The 15,927-nt window shown below is 35.9% G+C and overlaps 2 protein-coding genes across 2 annotated transcripts; both read left to right on the top strand.

Moving 5' to 3' along the window:
- The first annotated feature begins 10,630 nt into the window (after positions 1-10,630).
- Positions 10,631-12,129, top strand: LOC125245913. Its single transcript, XM_048156741.1, has 3 exons — positions 10,631-10,877; positions 10,965-11,261; positions 11,350-12,129. Exons 1-3 carry the CDS (start codon positions 10,835-10,837, stop codon positions 11,730-11,732), a joined length of 723 nt encoding a protein of 240 aa, XP_048012698.1. The 5' UTR covers positions 10,631-10,834; the 3' UTR covers positions 11,733-12,129.
- LOC125244509 lies at positions 11,776-15,180 on the top strand. Its single transcript, XM_048154579.1, has 3 exons — positions 11,776-12,043; positions 12,126-12,419; positions 12,505-15,180. The coding sequence occupies exons 1-3, from the start codon at positions 11,776-11,778 to the stop codon at positions 12,789-12,791; spliced, it is 849 nt and encodes a 282-aa protein (XP_048010536.1). The 3' UTR covers positions 12,792-15,180.
- Positions 15,181-15,927: the final 747 nt, after the last annotated feature.

The raw sequence follows: 15,927 nt of genomic DNA, 5'->3' as shown, positions 1-15,927 counted from the left end.
TAATTGAAATGTCAAACATTGTCATGGCTTTGACTTATAGATGATCTCACGAGCGCTGGAGGTGTTTTTTGTGTTTGCGTGATGAATAGGCCACAGTAGCCACGTTTACATGTACACTTTTTTTGTCATTCCGATTAAAATCATTCCAATTGAAAGATTCAGTGGACTGTTTACGTGAGACGTTATCTAATCCGATATGGTGTTTACATGTGCCAACGCTTTCAATCGGAATGACTTTGTGGCACACATTAGCTTATGTCCTGTTTGCCGCCTTGTATTCCTGTCAATATTCAGTTCTATTTAATGCACGCTATTTTTATGTAAAGTGTTGATCTTAATCAAGCAACAGCGTGAATTTGTAGCATATTAATGCTGGAAGGTAAATGAAATAAAATAAATTATCCATGTGGGAATTGATGGTCTTTAATAGTTCTTTAAATGTCATTTGTATTTATATTGTTAGTACATTCATGTCAATACCATTTTAAACAAGTAAGCTTTTTAGCCTGCTTTTTTTTTTATTAAGATAAAGAGACATGCTTGTAAGTGTCTCAGGTCTTTGTGTTCACAGGGTTGTTTGATACTGTGGTCAGTGTGATAACGATCAACATGAAATGCTCTTCAATTTAAAAACGTTTTTTAAATTTGAATAAAATGGCAACGATATACTATATATATATATATATATATACACACACACCCATATATATATATATATATATATATATATATATATATATATATATATATATATATATATATATATATATATATATATATATATGGGTGTGTGTGTATATATATATATATATAGTATATCGTTGCCATTTTATTCAAATTTAAAAAACGTCCCAACATTTCCGGAATTCAGGTTGTACAATGGCGTGCTTTTTGTTAGCATCTGTTTCCATGGTGAATCATTGATTAATCGCTCGGTTGAGAATTGCTGCGTCCCAATTCGCCTACTTATATTATGTCCTAAAAGTATGTACTGTTTTTGTAAAGAAAAAGTACATACTTTTGAGTGTGTAGCAGAAGAGTATGGAAACTTTGGGACATACTACCTTGTCATAATTGTGTCTTTAACGGACGTTCTGTTGCCTAGTTACGCAACCTGTAACTGTTTAAACTACCCTGTCAATCATCTTGTCACAGTTAAAATCCTCCACATTCAATTAAATGTAATTTTCCTTCCGTTTCTGCCAGTCATGGGTCTTTCATGCAATAAATCTCCTCATCTTTGCATAATGATGCATTGTTATAAAAGTTCACAATGCTGTTGCAGATGAAATATAATGTGGATAACATTTAATAAATATCTTTTCGTCAGATTAGATACTGATTATAAATCGTTCAAGCCCCTTTACCTTAACCGCTCTGCTTAACCGTCGGTCTTGGACATCCGTCATGTTTGTAGTTTTTTTACACTTTTTACTCGTATTTGTAGTTCTAATCGAATTCTCTTCCACAGCGCAATGTGTTTTGGGCAATATTAGCCGTTAGAAGTGTACATGGATCTGCACTTCAAATTCTAACCGGAAAAAGTAGACCATCCGGGTATCTTTGGAATACTCATTTCAACATACTACGATTTGGGACATACTAATTCTTTTTTTGAATACTATTTAGGACGGATAGTATGCGAATTGGGACGCAGCAAATGTCTTGTGTGTTAACCGGCAACATGCTCTGGGTTGGCTGAATTTACTCCTGAACTTAGGATGCATTTTTGGGACAAGCATACCTTAACCTAAGCAAGGTTTATGTTAATCAACTGAGAGTTCAGGGTAAATGTGACGGTAAGTTAACCGTGCTTTCTGGAACACCCCTAGACTGGGTAAACCCAGTCTGATCTGCCGGCGATTTGATTTCACCCGGCAACTCAGTCTGGAAACCCGTACATTCATTTCTACTGCTTCTGTTACACTTTTGCGGGAACCAATCACAGACTGGCTTTATCCACCTTGCTCGCTATTGGCGGGTGTAACACGATGACGATAGAGAAGCGACGGCAAGCACGACCGTCAATCCAATTCCTTTTAACCTCTCGACGATGCTGAATGACTTCTTTAGTTTAGCAAACAAATCGCTCGAGTGGGTGTAAATACCTCACTTTCATGTTGTTGTTTTTTTACACAACCTGCAAAAATCGCTCGATGCCATTGCTGCTTCTGCAAACCGCTGATCAATGCTACAAACCAATACAAACTAAACCTGTCTGGAGTTTTCGCGTCGCTCTGCAAAGTACGTCACCCGGATCGTTGATCTGATTGGTTGAAGGACTATCCAATTGCGTGAATAATGCTCGTTGATCACGCCTCTTGTGCAGTAGAAAATACATACAGACTCCCCAGACCAATGTTCAATTTTAAATTGAGCTTGGTCTGGTGATAGCCAGACAAGGAACACCCCCTGGAATTGTGATAAAAACAAGGAAATGTTTATCTTAGTAATGATAGAGACTTTCCACTCCATAAAAACATGTGAATGTTTAATATATGAAAAATAATGTTATTTATAAATATATCCCAGCTATTCAGAATCCCATTAATCTATTCTGCTCCAAATGGTTTTAGTCAGGTCAACTAAAAATATTTGCTATAGGGAACTGAAATCTCAAAAATATATTTTCTAATAAGCCAAACCAACTGCAGTCATAAATAAGTGTTCATTATAAAATATCTGCTTGCTTTTCAAATGTTCAAAATGTTTATTCCCCTTTAATTTCTGTAGCACTGATACATTTGACATTGTTTGACATTGGTATTCAGCTTTATTCTGTGATAAGACAAACATATTCAGAAGAAAAGAGAATGTGAATCAACACTGAGCCGTATTGCATGTGTCTGTGTATTTTTATTCGTGGAGACAAACAGAACCTTCTCTTCTTATTTAGATGGTAAATATTCAAATATGACACGACAACATACACACGAGACCCAATGAGATTTAAGCACAGTTTCTACTCCTCCCTTTTCTCCTTATATGGTGCTGAGCGCTGCACTTCCTTTTGAAAGAAAAAGTTTGCGGGTGAATCAAAATTTCAACTGACGGATCAGCGAAAGGAAGATTTTCTGTGAGTAATCAATTAAATTTAGATCTTTTCCTCACACAATGCTGTTTTATGTAATGACTTTTATGGTAATTTATTTTATCGTTACAGTAGTGCTTTAAGTAACGGTTGTGCTGAGGCTTGTGAATCTCACAATATCTCTACAGAATAAATAAAACTGTTAACTGAATATGATAAAGTATGATATGCCTTATGATACAGTATATAAATTAGTATATTAAACATTTTACTCTAAAACTTGTGAAATATAAAAAGGACTGGAACATTAGGCCTATATCCAACTATATGTACATCTACTGAAAGAATTGTGAATACCTCATGCAAAACTTGACCCCACAATGCAATGGGATGGTTGCCAGGTCTTTAGTTATTAATTACTATTTTACCAAATTTTTAAAGTTATCTTTTGTTAATAGGAATATCTGCATTGGTTTCTATGACAGTGATGTTGCGTTGGTAAGCATACACTACAAACAACAACAGCCGCAACATGCAGAGGTTTTCAATACAGATGTTGTCTCATTTACAACAATGATACTGTGCAGCTGCTGCAACATAACCTTGTTTCTGCAGCAACGTTCAGCATGTTTTCTATAACAACATCTGACGTTTACTTTTACGTGGTGTGAGAAAGTCACAAACTATACGCGACATCCAATCAGATCAGACTGAAATGGATATACAGAAATGTGATTTGATAGGGTTTCAAACCACATATGAATGTAGCTCGAAATGTAAAAATCGCATTTTTAATGTTATTGTTTGCCGTTCATTTGTGCTAAATCTGATTTCAATCGAATATGCTCAAAAATAGGATTTGGACTGACAGTCTGAGCATAGCCTTAGATCAATAAGAATATAGACAGATATTGAGATATCTTTAATACTTTTAGAATTACAGGCACACATCCTTTGTAAAAATAGTATTTATGGCACTTAGACAAAATTGTGTTGAAAGAAAAAAATTAGATACTTTTCTAGTTTCAACATTATTTGTTCTTCAGAAAAATGTGTGACCATTGAAAATTGTGTACCAATTTACTCATGGAGCCGCATTGAGATCCATATCTCTGGAAATTAACCATATTGGGCCTTAAAAATTAAGAAAAGAAAAGTTTGTTAAGAATTAGAATCTAGGAAAATGGATATTAAGACATCTGTAATATGAGTTACAGAAATGCAAACTTTGGGCGAAAAATACAAGAAGTGCTTTTTGCCATTTTGAAAGATTGCCAACGTCAACAGATTTAACTAACAGGCCTACCAATCTCTGTGTAAAATTAAAATAATGATGTTATTCTTGTTACAGATCCCTTGTTCCCCTGGACTCTAATTCCCATGATCCTCCTGTTTCGCTTCCCTTGTCAGCGCCTCATCATCACTCATCACCTGCACCTGGACTCTATTGTCATCACTCCCTTTATATGGCACTCACTCCCTGCCCGTTCTCTGTTTATGTTAAGGTGTTTGTTTGGTATTCCTTGCCGTTGTTTATTAAAGAGTGTCTTTGTTGTGGAAATCCGTATCTGCCTCATCTCTCTACCAGCCACCCGTAACAATTCTAGAGTCATTTTACCCTCATATTTGGATCCATGTAAACATATGATATTATTTTTATAGGCATGAAGTATTCAACCTGCAATTCAAATCATGTCTGTTTCCTCCTAAAATACTTTTAATGTTTCTTAAAGCTGATAAAGGTGTTAAAAACGTAAATGTCAAAACAATTATTTTTTAATTTCCCTGAGTCACAGGAAGATGATGCGATTTAACCCTCTGGGGTCTGAGGCTGATTTGGGGTCCTGGGGTAGTTTTGACATGCCCTGACATTTGTGTTTTTTTCAGTAATTTATAAACATATTAATGAGTCTCATTACATTGTATTAAGCACAAACTAGGCTACAATAATATGTGAGCAACAAGTTTGTACATGTTTGTATTTTTGAGAGAGTAATGACTGAGACAAATCAGACACAATTATTTGTTATAGTTGACCAATAATTGTTTAACTCCCTGAGGTCTGAAAACGCGCCGGCGCGTTTTGCAGGATTTTTTTCACATTGCAGCAAAACAGACTTAAAATACTCTGTCATTTCTTGTCATAGAGACATAAGTAATATATCAATTGAAACTATAGAATGTCTTCTTTTATTTGTGTACACTCAGAGTAAAAACAAAAAGTTGTGCTTTTTGTAAAATAAAGAAAACTAACATGATGCGTGATCTCTCGTCTCCCTCTGAACGAAGTCCAATCTGATAGTTCTCAGAAAATGAACTGTAACTTATGAATACTAATGTCAAAAAAAATGACACTTATGTCTAAAGAAACGTTGAAATGTCAGGTTTTAAATCGTGCAAGTCACATCGAAAACAAACATTATGTGTTTATGTAATCTGTATGAAAAGAGAGCCATGTCAGAAGTCTGTGATTCAGCTCATTATCCGCTAGGGGTGTTGAAATTAATCGTTGCATCGATGCATCGCGATGCGGACGTGGACAATTCTGCATCGATGCAGTAATAGACCTTAATCGATTATAGGCTATGACGTCATTCGCATATACGCGTGTCAGTCATGCGAGTTTAAAATGGCGGAAGGAGGCGAAACACAGACGCGAATATTAAAAAATGCACCTACAAATTTTAAATCTGAGATCTGGGCACACTTACTACTAGTGTTCATTTACTAGTGTATTTACTCTGTTCAGACTTAAGTTTTATTTGAAGCAGATAAAATAAAAAGGGAGTTAATATATCTGACTGCTTGTACACTAATTACTGATGAAAATGTAGCCATGTGCAGGATTATTGAAAACCGAGGTTGCAAAGAATGCATCGTGAAATCGAATTGAATCGAATCGTTGACATGATAATCGTAATCGAATTGAATCGTGAAACCAGTGCCAATTCACAACCCTATTATCCGCTAATGCGGCCACGCCCACGGAGCGAGCACTATTCAGACGCAAATTCAGAGGCAATACATGCATTCATCGTCTCAATCGTGTATTTATTGTCTTGAAAAGTGTTTATTTGGATGTTAAAGCCATGGTTAGCGATCTCTAGAAGACATGCCGTTAGTTCCTAGTTCCTTTTCTTCTTTATATGAATTTGTGGCCTAAAGGTGTACAGAGAGTGCCCTCCGGCTGCAAGTATGAACTGAAAACACCATTCCTGAAATGTCCTCTTCTTCTTTAGAATAATTTGTGAACTAAAGGTGTACAGAGAACGCCCTCCGGCTGCAAGTATGAATTGAAAACACAGTATCCAGCACTCATAGTGATGACAATAAATATTACTTCTCAGTAAAGAAAATTGACATAAATATATAAGAATCATCAATATTTCTCCAAATGTGCATGCTTTTAAGCTAAAAGCCTATATGAAATGCCACAGAGGTAACATAATTGTTCAGACACTTTGCATCACAGAAATACATTATATTTTAAAGAATATAATAGAATACCATTATTTTAAATTGTAATAATATTTCACAGTATTGCTGTTTATGATGAGCTGAGACATTATTACAGAGGGTTTTTTCACAGCCTACCTGACTGAAAAGGCCTCATTAATATGCAAGTCATTTCAGGTCATTATTATGCGATTCTTTTGTCTTCTCAGGTGTAAATGGCCCATTATTCATGATGATTCACGCCTCCACGCATACTGTGTTTCTTGACAAAAGTGTCTTACAAAAACTAAATCAATATATTGTTTTATATGAAGGACTAGGCAGCATAATTTTTACATAATTCTGAAGCAAAAACTCTAGTCTACAACCTCCAATACCCAGAAGTTTTGTGAACACAGATTTAATATACTTTTTTTGGCCTTATTTCAGTGACTTAAGCTTTTTGAATAACCACGCATAGACATTATTCCTTCAAAAATACAAACATGTACATACATGTTCCTCACATATTATTGTAGTATATACTATACTATACATACTATTGAATACAGTGTAATGAGTTGTCATTTATATGTTTATGAACAACTGAAAAAAGCACAAATGTCAGGGCATGTCAAAACGTCTCCAAGCCCCAAATCAGCCTCAGACTCCAGAGGGTTAAAGCTTGCTCTGAGGTCTGTCCCCCATCCCCCAAGAAGTTCTCAGTTACAAGTTTTATTGCCACATGGAAGAGCAGAGACAAACAGAAAACCTGCATCTTTCCCACAGAAAACAGACTTTCCTCCATTAATTTATATACAGACTGTTCTATAAATGAACATGCATATCCCCAGGAAATAGTGTCCATTATTACTGTTTGTTGTATTGTACTCAGTATTGTATTCACATATTTTATGATAGATTTAAGGTAACTTCAATTATGCCATGTTTAGTGTCTATGGGTGTGTGTTACATACTTTTAGAGGTCTAGGGTTAAAGCGTAACATTTAGTTATTGATATTGCTGTAATGGAGCGGGCAGCAGAAAAGACCAGACACAAAAGCAGTAAGGCCAATTGATTTATTGGAAAAAATAAAGTCTTGTAAAGCCGAAGCCACTAGAAAGAATTATTTTTATGTGGCCATGAAAAATACCATTCTCTTAGAATTAATTAATAATCAATACTGAGTGTTCACAGGATGAACTGAGTAATTGATTGCAATTTTAATGGAGCTACTTCAAATTTAACTGATTCAAATATTCATAATTAATAATCATGGTGAGTTATGAATAATTATTAATATTTCCCCTTTGAGCTAATATCAATACAAGATAATTATGCGTGGTTTTTGAAAAAATAAAAGAAAACAAAAAAAGTCACTGATATAAAGGCCTCTACTATATATTTTTTTCACAAGACTTTTTTGGAACTGTATATTTTAGTGAATTAAGAAAGAATGCAGTGACAAAAGAAAAATATCATTTTTTTGGTTGAATTTTATTTAAAATATAGTTAACTATATAAAAGAGTCAAAGACAGATGTTGAGCCAATGTGGGCCAATATCTGGTCACTATGATTCTGTGAGATAAAAGAAAAAACCCTCTGAGAGCATGTTGATAACAGGATCATATCAGCTATTGTATTAACACTAATATAATGTCCACTCTTAACAGAAAACATGATTTTTGTAATCTCATGCATGCTTGTATAGTTACACGCCATGTGAAGAAAATTTTGTATAAGCCTATTATATTTTAAATTACAGTACAGGTCAAAATATTTGACATATATAACTATTTCTAATGTTTTTGAAAGAAGTCTCATGCCTGCATTTATTTGATCAAAAATACAGAAAAAAACAGCAGTACTGTGAAATATTATTACAATTTAAAATAATGGTTTTCTATGTTAATATACTTTAAAACATAATTTATTTCTGTGATGCAAATCTGAATTTTCATCATTCGTTGTCATCAAAAGCTTCATTGATGTGGCACTAGGCTATTTCACAATAAACACTTCATAATCTTTTCAAAACAGAGAAAAAAACGTCTCATGTTTGTGTGATAGTTTTCATTAATTGTGAAAGAGACTGCAGCTCGCGCATCATGTTAGTTTTCTTTATTTTGTAAAAAGCACATTTGTGAGTGTACACAAATAAAAGAAGATATTCCACAAGTGTAACTCTTATTTGTATGTCCAAAATTTGAGTATTTTGAGTATTTTGGTGGTATAGCCAGCGCAACCGCCAACCCGAGTGTTACATTTGTTTTTGTTTTTTTGCCGTTTTTGTCATATATTATGACAGGACAGTATGTTGGGAGGAAGCAAAATGGGAAAGAGAAAGGGGGACGGGATAAGGAAAAGTCCATGAGCCGGGACTTGAACTCGGGTCACCCAAAGCACAACAGCACAATATCTCATGCTGCCTACGAGGCTATCTGTGCCAACTAACCAACACCAGTTTGTTAAATATTAGTACTTCCTTGTGTAAGAAAATGGGGGGGGGGGGGACAGAATCTGACAGCAAACAATCCAGCTTCCCGAATCTGGTGGAGTCATCGACGGTGTTCACCTATTCCTCTGTATCAAATGAGACTTTGAGTTGTCATAAGAGGCTTGTTTCAATAGCAGGTAGAAAGGCTTCTATGTTGTTGTAGTCTCAGACTCCTTATACATTATATGAATAAGAACATTAAACATTTTCTCTATAACTTGCTGAAAACCAAAAGCCAACAAGTCAAGTACAATACAGATTGTTTCAAAGCAGCTTCACAGTGATAATAGGAAAATTAATGGCCAGAGATTATTTTGGCTTTACAGCAGCTCTAGGAAAAAGTTACTTTTAAGGGTAAAATGGGTTTTTGCACTTCCGTTGTAAAACTCATTAATTATTAACTTAGGGGCCACTTAAAAGCCACCTTTTTAACTGAAAACGGAAGACTTTTAATGCGTTCTTGCCGTTCATTTACTTGTTTAGCCTCTAGGTATGAGCGTTTGAATGTGTATGTGTGCCGACACTTAGTCTTTTTAACAAAGTGACATTGCCAAATTACATGTCTATCCGGCATAACACAGAATTATTAGTCGTTTCCGTGGATCCATGAGAACTGGAATCATTTTGATAACATTTTATCCATACATAGGGAAAGGAAAGGGAAGGAGGCCTTCGCAGGGGACAGTTTAGATGTCGTCATGTCTAGCAATAGACCTATATCAAACAATATATATTTTCTGAAAGACAATAAAGGGAAATTTTGTGAAATTCCTTTAGGAATAGTATCATTTGAGTAGCATCAGAGTAGCATCAACTTGTCTGAGACTGTAATTAAAAACACAAATTTCTTATTGAAACCTCTGGCTCCATCTAGTGGCAAATGTGTTTAAAACAAAGAAATTTAAAAGGCATTAGAGAAATTATCTTGGTAGTATATGGTATGGCAGTTAATAGAGTAAGTGCATGTTTCTCATTCTTCTGTTTTGATTAATTATAATTATAAATGACAATGATTTACATGCTTCCTGTGAGTTTGAAATGAAAGAGTCAATCTGGAGGAATGAAACTTTGCATCATATTTGATCATTACATGGACTATTTTTTCATGTAGATGTTTTTTAAAACCAAAGTTAAAGATGAAGGAAAGGAAGCAGATAAAAACGAGTCTCAGAGTTTCACTCTTCAGTTTGTGTTAAACGGTCATCAGTGATGCTGAAGTTTGATTGACAGCTGCAGAAGTCAGGTCATGTCTTTTTCCTCCTAAAAACGTTCTTACCATTGTTAGAAATGTCAAAAACTCAAAGTATAAATGCCAAAAGTATCAGATGCACTTTTTTTATTTTCCAGAGTCATAGGAAGATGACGCTGTTTAATAAACACATGAATCACTCAATTGCTCAAGATGTTTCTCTATTTGAGAGTAACATTTCCATATGTATGAATTATGTCTGTTGAATGGGATATATCTTGTGTTTTAAGTATTTTCATTATGTTTTAAATTAAAAAACATAATTTTAATTTTAAATTAAATTAATTGTGAAGCTGCCTTGTAAGTTTACTGAGGCCCCCTATAGACACCTTACATGTAAATTATACTGTCGCCCTCTAGTGGAAGATTTAAATAATGCTGATCGATCATCTTCAGTGTCATTAGTCCTTATATAGAGATGAAACCTGTATGATCTCTCAGTATCAGACACTGTATACTCCTCGAGGTGGCGCTCTTTCAGTGTGTTTAATGTCAGTCAGTGCTGATGGTGGGAGGGGTGCTCACTAAAGCTGCTCATTACTAAAAAAGAGGAAGTAACTGAAGCAGACAGATGTAGAGACGGAGAGATTCACAATAAAGAAGACTGAACTCAACTCACAATGAAGATCCTTCTCATCTTCTTCCCTTTCTACCTGATCTCAGGTCAGAGCTTTTCTCTTTCATCACTGCAGTAATGATGCTGTTTTCTGTTCATGAGGTTTCTGATCACAGTATCGATCTGATTGACAGGTGCAGAGAAACACATTGACGTCACTGGATATTCTGGAAGAAATCTTCTTGTTAGGTCATGGAAGAAGTGGCGTAAAGATGGTGATGCTAAAAACATGCAAAAGCTGCAGAATACAACAATAATAACTAAAATGAAACATGATCAGTGGATTAATGAAGGAAAATTCACTTTATTTCACAATGATTATGGAGACCTCATAATCTACATTAGAGATTTGATCACACAAGATGCTGGAAGTTACCGGATGGAGGTTGAAGGTGGAAGGTCCATCGATATGACTTTAACTGTGAAAGAAGGTCAGTCATTTTATATAAAGTCATTGCACAGTAAAACAACTGGTAATTTCAAACCCTCCTTTAAATGTCTTTATTTTGTGAATGACAGATTCATGTTGTGAAGTGTCAAAGAGAGTGATGATGAATATGGGAGAAAATGCATCCTTCAGCTGTGAATATTCACACAACATTACTAAAGAAGACAAGATGTTATTCAAAGAAGGAAAAGACTCCATTGAGAAGATTAACAGCACAGAAAAATTCAGTATTTCTGATGAGAAACAGAACAATATCTTCAGTGTGAGAATTTCTGCTGTGACACCAGATGATGGAGGAGTTTATTTATGTGGAGTTTCAGTCAGCAGACAATTGTACAGTAACACCATTATTAATACTGTTCATCTACATATTATACGTAAGTGGAACAAACTCTCGGTTTCTAAACATTTTTGGCAGAATTGCTCAAATGTAATATTTGTGATTGACAGATAAAGTGGGCGTGTCTAGATTGAGCAGCTACTCAGGAGGTCGTATGATGATCAAGTGTGAACATCCTCAATACAAAACCAAGCCAAAATACATCTGTAAAGAACCAGATGGATGTTCAGAGAGGAAGAATCCAGGAGTTCAGGATAAATGGATGGAGAATGGAGATGTTTCTCTATATGACGACACCAGAGCAGGAGTCTTGATCGTGTTTTTTAGAGATCTGAAAGCTGCAGATGCAGGAACATACAGGTGTGGAGTGAATGTGTCGCACTATACGGAGAGCTTCACTGAACTTCAGCTGAACGTCACAGATGGTACACAAAATATTTTATCTTGCATGTATGAAGCATCTGATCTGATTTTATTATTATTATTTATTATTGTTTTATTTTATAGATGCAAAATATCCCAAGAGTGTGACTGAATCTGCTTATCTTGGTGAAGAAGTCAACATCACCTGTCAGATCCCAGAGGAACATAAAGTTCACTTCTGCAAAAAGGATGATAATCTCATCTGCTTATCTACAGAAACGAATGGTTCATCTGAGAGAAATGAAGAGAGAGTTTTTACAGTGAGCATCAGTAATGTGAGCGTGAGAGATGCTGGAGTTCACTGGTGTGGAGCAGAAACCAGAGACACACATTTGACTTCCACCACCTTGACCACCAAAATTCAACCCAACCACACCAGTGAGTGAATTCAGATTATTTCATTGTAGTAAATACAGTATATTCTTTTTAATTATTATTCTGCATTTTTGTGTTTTATCTTCAGATTTCTCCATGATCATCATTATTTGTGTGTGTGTGATTCTGCTGCTGATTGGTGGATTCATTCTGACTGTGTGTAAATTAAGACACAAGAGACAAGGTGACGCTCACACAAAGAGTTCAGTTTGTTCTACTGCACAATTACCCACAATCCCTTCTGGTGAGCTCCTTTACGCGTCTGTCAGTTTCCAGAAGCATGAAGAGTCTCTCAGTGACGCTACAGTCTCCTCCAGTAAGGACCAGATTGACTGTGAATACGCCATGGTCAGTCACCACATGAGACTCGACTAACTCGCTTATAACGGATCAGCACACATTACATTACACCAGTATTTGAAAAAAAAAATGAAAAAAAGACTGATGTATATATTTTATATTTACGTTTATGCTCACGGTTTATTGATAAATTATCCATAATTTAGTGTTAAACAGATGTTTTATTGATCAGGGTCTTTCAGTCACATGTTTTACTGGCGTGTGTAAAGAGTTTGTCATCTCAGTTTGTCTGAGGGTGTGATTTAAAACAGGAAGTGATACCACTGAGTGATACTTGCAGAGACACGTATAGTTGTTAAAGTCTCTTTAATAGCAGCTGTTTAAATAACAGCTTTCTCTTTCTGATCTCTCTGAATATTGATTCTCTTTAGATCTGTACATGCAAGAGACTTTTGCTAATGTTGTTTTTAGTTCATTCTTGCTCTGTTGGAACTGAGGACATTTTTATGATGTAAGAGTTTTACTGTATAATCATATATTTTATTAATTGAAAAATAAACATTTCTTTGCTGTTAGTACATTCATGTCAATACAATTTTAAACAAGTAACATCTTAAAGATTTACATTGAATTTCACTGTTTTATGATTTTTTTCATCACTAGCATCCTGGTCCATTTCTAAATATTAGCATATTTTTGTATGGCAGTAATAGTGAGAGTCGTATGATAGTGTGCATTTTTTAATTTATTTTGAAATCAACCAAAGAAAAGAAAAAATACTTCTTTTTTTAACTAAGATAAAGAGACTTGCTTGTAAGTGTCTCAGGTCTTTGTGTTCACAGGGTTGTTTGATACTGTGGTCAGTGTAAAAAAAGATCAACATGAAATGCTCTTCAGCTTGTGGTTTTCTTTAACTCTATCTTTTGTTGGTCAAAACAAGAAGCCCTTTAGTATAGAAGCCTGTTTCTGCCACTTAAAAAAAAATAAAATTATTTCAATCATGACAACTCTCGGAGTGGATTAAATCCAACCAGCATTTATTGGCATGGGGTATGAAGTATACATGGCTTGATTTTGGCGTACGAGATCTGCTACGCTGCTGCTACTGCTGCTGTTGCTGCTGAGCAAATACAAATTGTTCAGCTTAGTCAAATAAAACAACAAGGAAGAGGCTGCTGCAAGAATGGTAGAACCCCCTCAAAGCAGTGGACCGCATGGTCCGTGCTACCCAAGTTAAGAAAGCGGCCGAGTAGCTTCGGCCTGATACCCCCCACACAGCAGATCTGGGGTGCGTTTCCCGAAAGCATCGTTGGTGAACTATGGTCGTAAGTCCCATTGAACTCTATTGGTAACGACGGAACTTACGACCATAGTTCGCTTTGGGAAACGCACCCCTGAACGCCAAAATATGTGTACTGCTGCTGCTCCGTAGAGCTATAGGCGCGTGTATGACTATCTATGTGAGCCTGGGCCTGCTTTGCCGAGTGGCTTAACACTATTGAGCTTACCTATAAATGTGCATCTGACCTAGTGGCCTAAGCTAGAATGATACTAAGCCAGAGCACATATGCATAAATAACATGCCTATAAAATGTGATTGGTTTTATCTAATGCAGTGTATGGTATGCCTTTTTTTTTTTTTTTGGTGACCGCTCCGAAAACATTTGTCCCTGGTCCCCTGCATCAAACTTAAATCTCGCAGCCGAGATCCTCCCCTCCACTAGCTAAGGATTCGGATACTGTAAAATGCTGCATACACGTCGTTGCTAATGTCTGCAAATGATCAAATCGAATAATAGTATCTGAATAATAATTAATATACCAGAATGCCCAGCGCCACCTGATAATTTAAATCAGAGATGTTTCTTGTCCTTTCAAGTCTTTGGAATTATGTCTGATGTAGCATTTGTGGGCTGCCGAATTCCAGTGGCCCATTTCTTTAAGGGTAGTGGATGGTACTCTTTGAATGCTGACATTGCTGCGCCAATTCTGGATGAGTGGTCAGTGTAGACTTCTAGGTTTAAGCCACGTGAATGACATGGGTGTTTTAACGAACCAGGCCCTGGTCATCAGTTTCCATCAGCTGTAAGGAAACAGTGGATCTGAGCAGCTGCATCTCCGAATTGCAGGGATTGTTACATGAAAGAAGAGCAAAACACAGAATTAATGCTAGATAATAAAGTGTGACCTGTTAAATCTGTCGTTTTTGAGTGCTTAAATGTAAGACAAACAATTTTATTTATTTATATTATACAAGCTGTGAGAACTGCCTCTAGAAAAGTATGGAATGTGGATCAAGAGCTTTCCTTCTGAGTGGTGAAACATGTAGCGCAGGTGTGTAGGAATAGCTTTGGTTGTTGGGAATGTCTTTACTATGCTGTTCAGTAGACGGTTGCGGGGACTTGGAGAGGCTTGGTGCGCTGGGGTCCAGAGTCAGCAACAAGGATGAAACTGTGAATTGAAGAAGCAGATTTTTTTTTATATTATATATATATATATATATATATATATATATATATATATATATATATATATTTACTGGTAGTTTGCTTAAGCTTGGCTCTAATGCCTTTAAGACTATGTATGCCTGCTACACACCAAATGCTTAACACCGAATGCCTAAACCTAATGGCTAGATTACAGTCAAAAGGTGCGAATGTGTCCGATTAGATTGTGCATAAGTGCTTTAACAAGATAGACGCATTGCAAGCTAAGAGATTGAAAAAAATCTCCCAGACCACCTGAGCAAATAGTATGAAGATTTAGCAACCTTTATCATTGGAAAATCGTATAGTCCCATTGAAAGTTTATGCCATTAGAACGGCGATAATGGAGCAATATCCTAACGCACGTCAGCTGAACCAGTCCGAACACACTAGGTTGACTGAACCAGCCTTGCAGTGTGTTGGAAGTTGAGCAAATAACAAGTTTGGTTGAAGGTGTATATGCGAGAAGCCCATTACTCTAAACACCCTCATGTACTATGTTTAGTCGCTATATATTATGTAAAGCTTGCTGCTACTAGATTTGAACGTGTAGCTGCTGATAATGCTTGTATTTGACCCCACGTCAATGCAGACTGTAACACCCTCTTAAAACAAAGGCACTGTTTGATGTTTGTAGAAGGCTAAGTAGTAGATGTGATTGCCCAGCCCCGAATCCAGAATTTCCCAGAATTTAGTGAGGATAAGCAGAAACTATGTAGCAAGCA

This window comes from Megalobrama amblycephala, linkage group LG14 (genome assembly GCF_018812025.1).
Source record: "Megalobrama amblycephala isolate DHTTF-2021 linkage group LG14, ASM1881202v1, whole genome shotgun sequence".
In the NCBI taxonomy this organism is placed as follows: domain Eukaryota; kingdom Metazoa; phylum Chordata; class Actinopteri; order Cypriniformes; family Xenocyprididae; genus Megalobrama; species Megalobrama amblycephala.
This window is presented reverse-complemented; position numbering and strand designations above follow the sequence as displayed.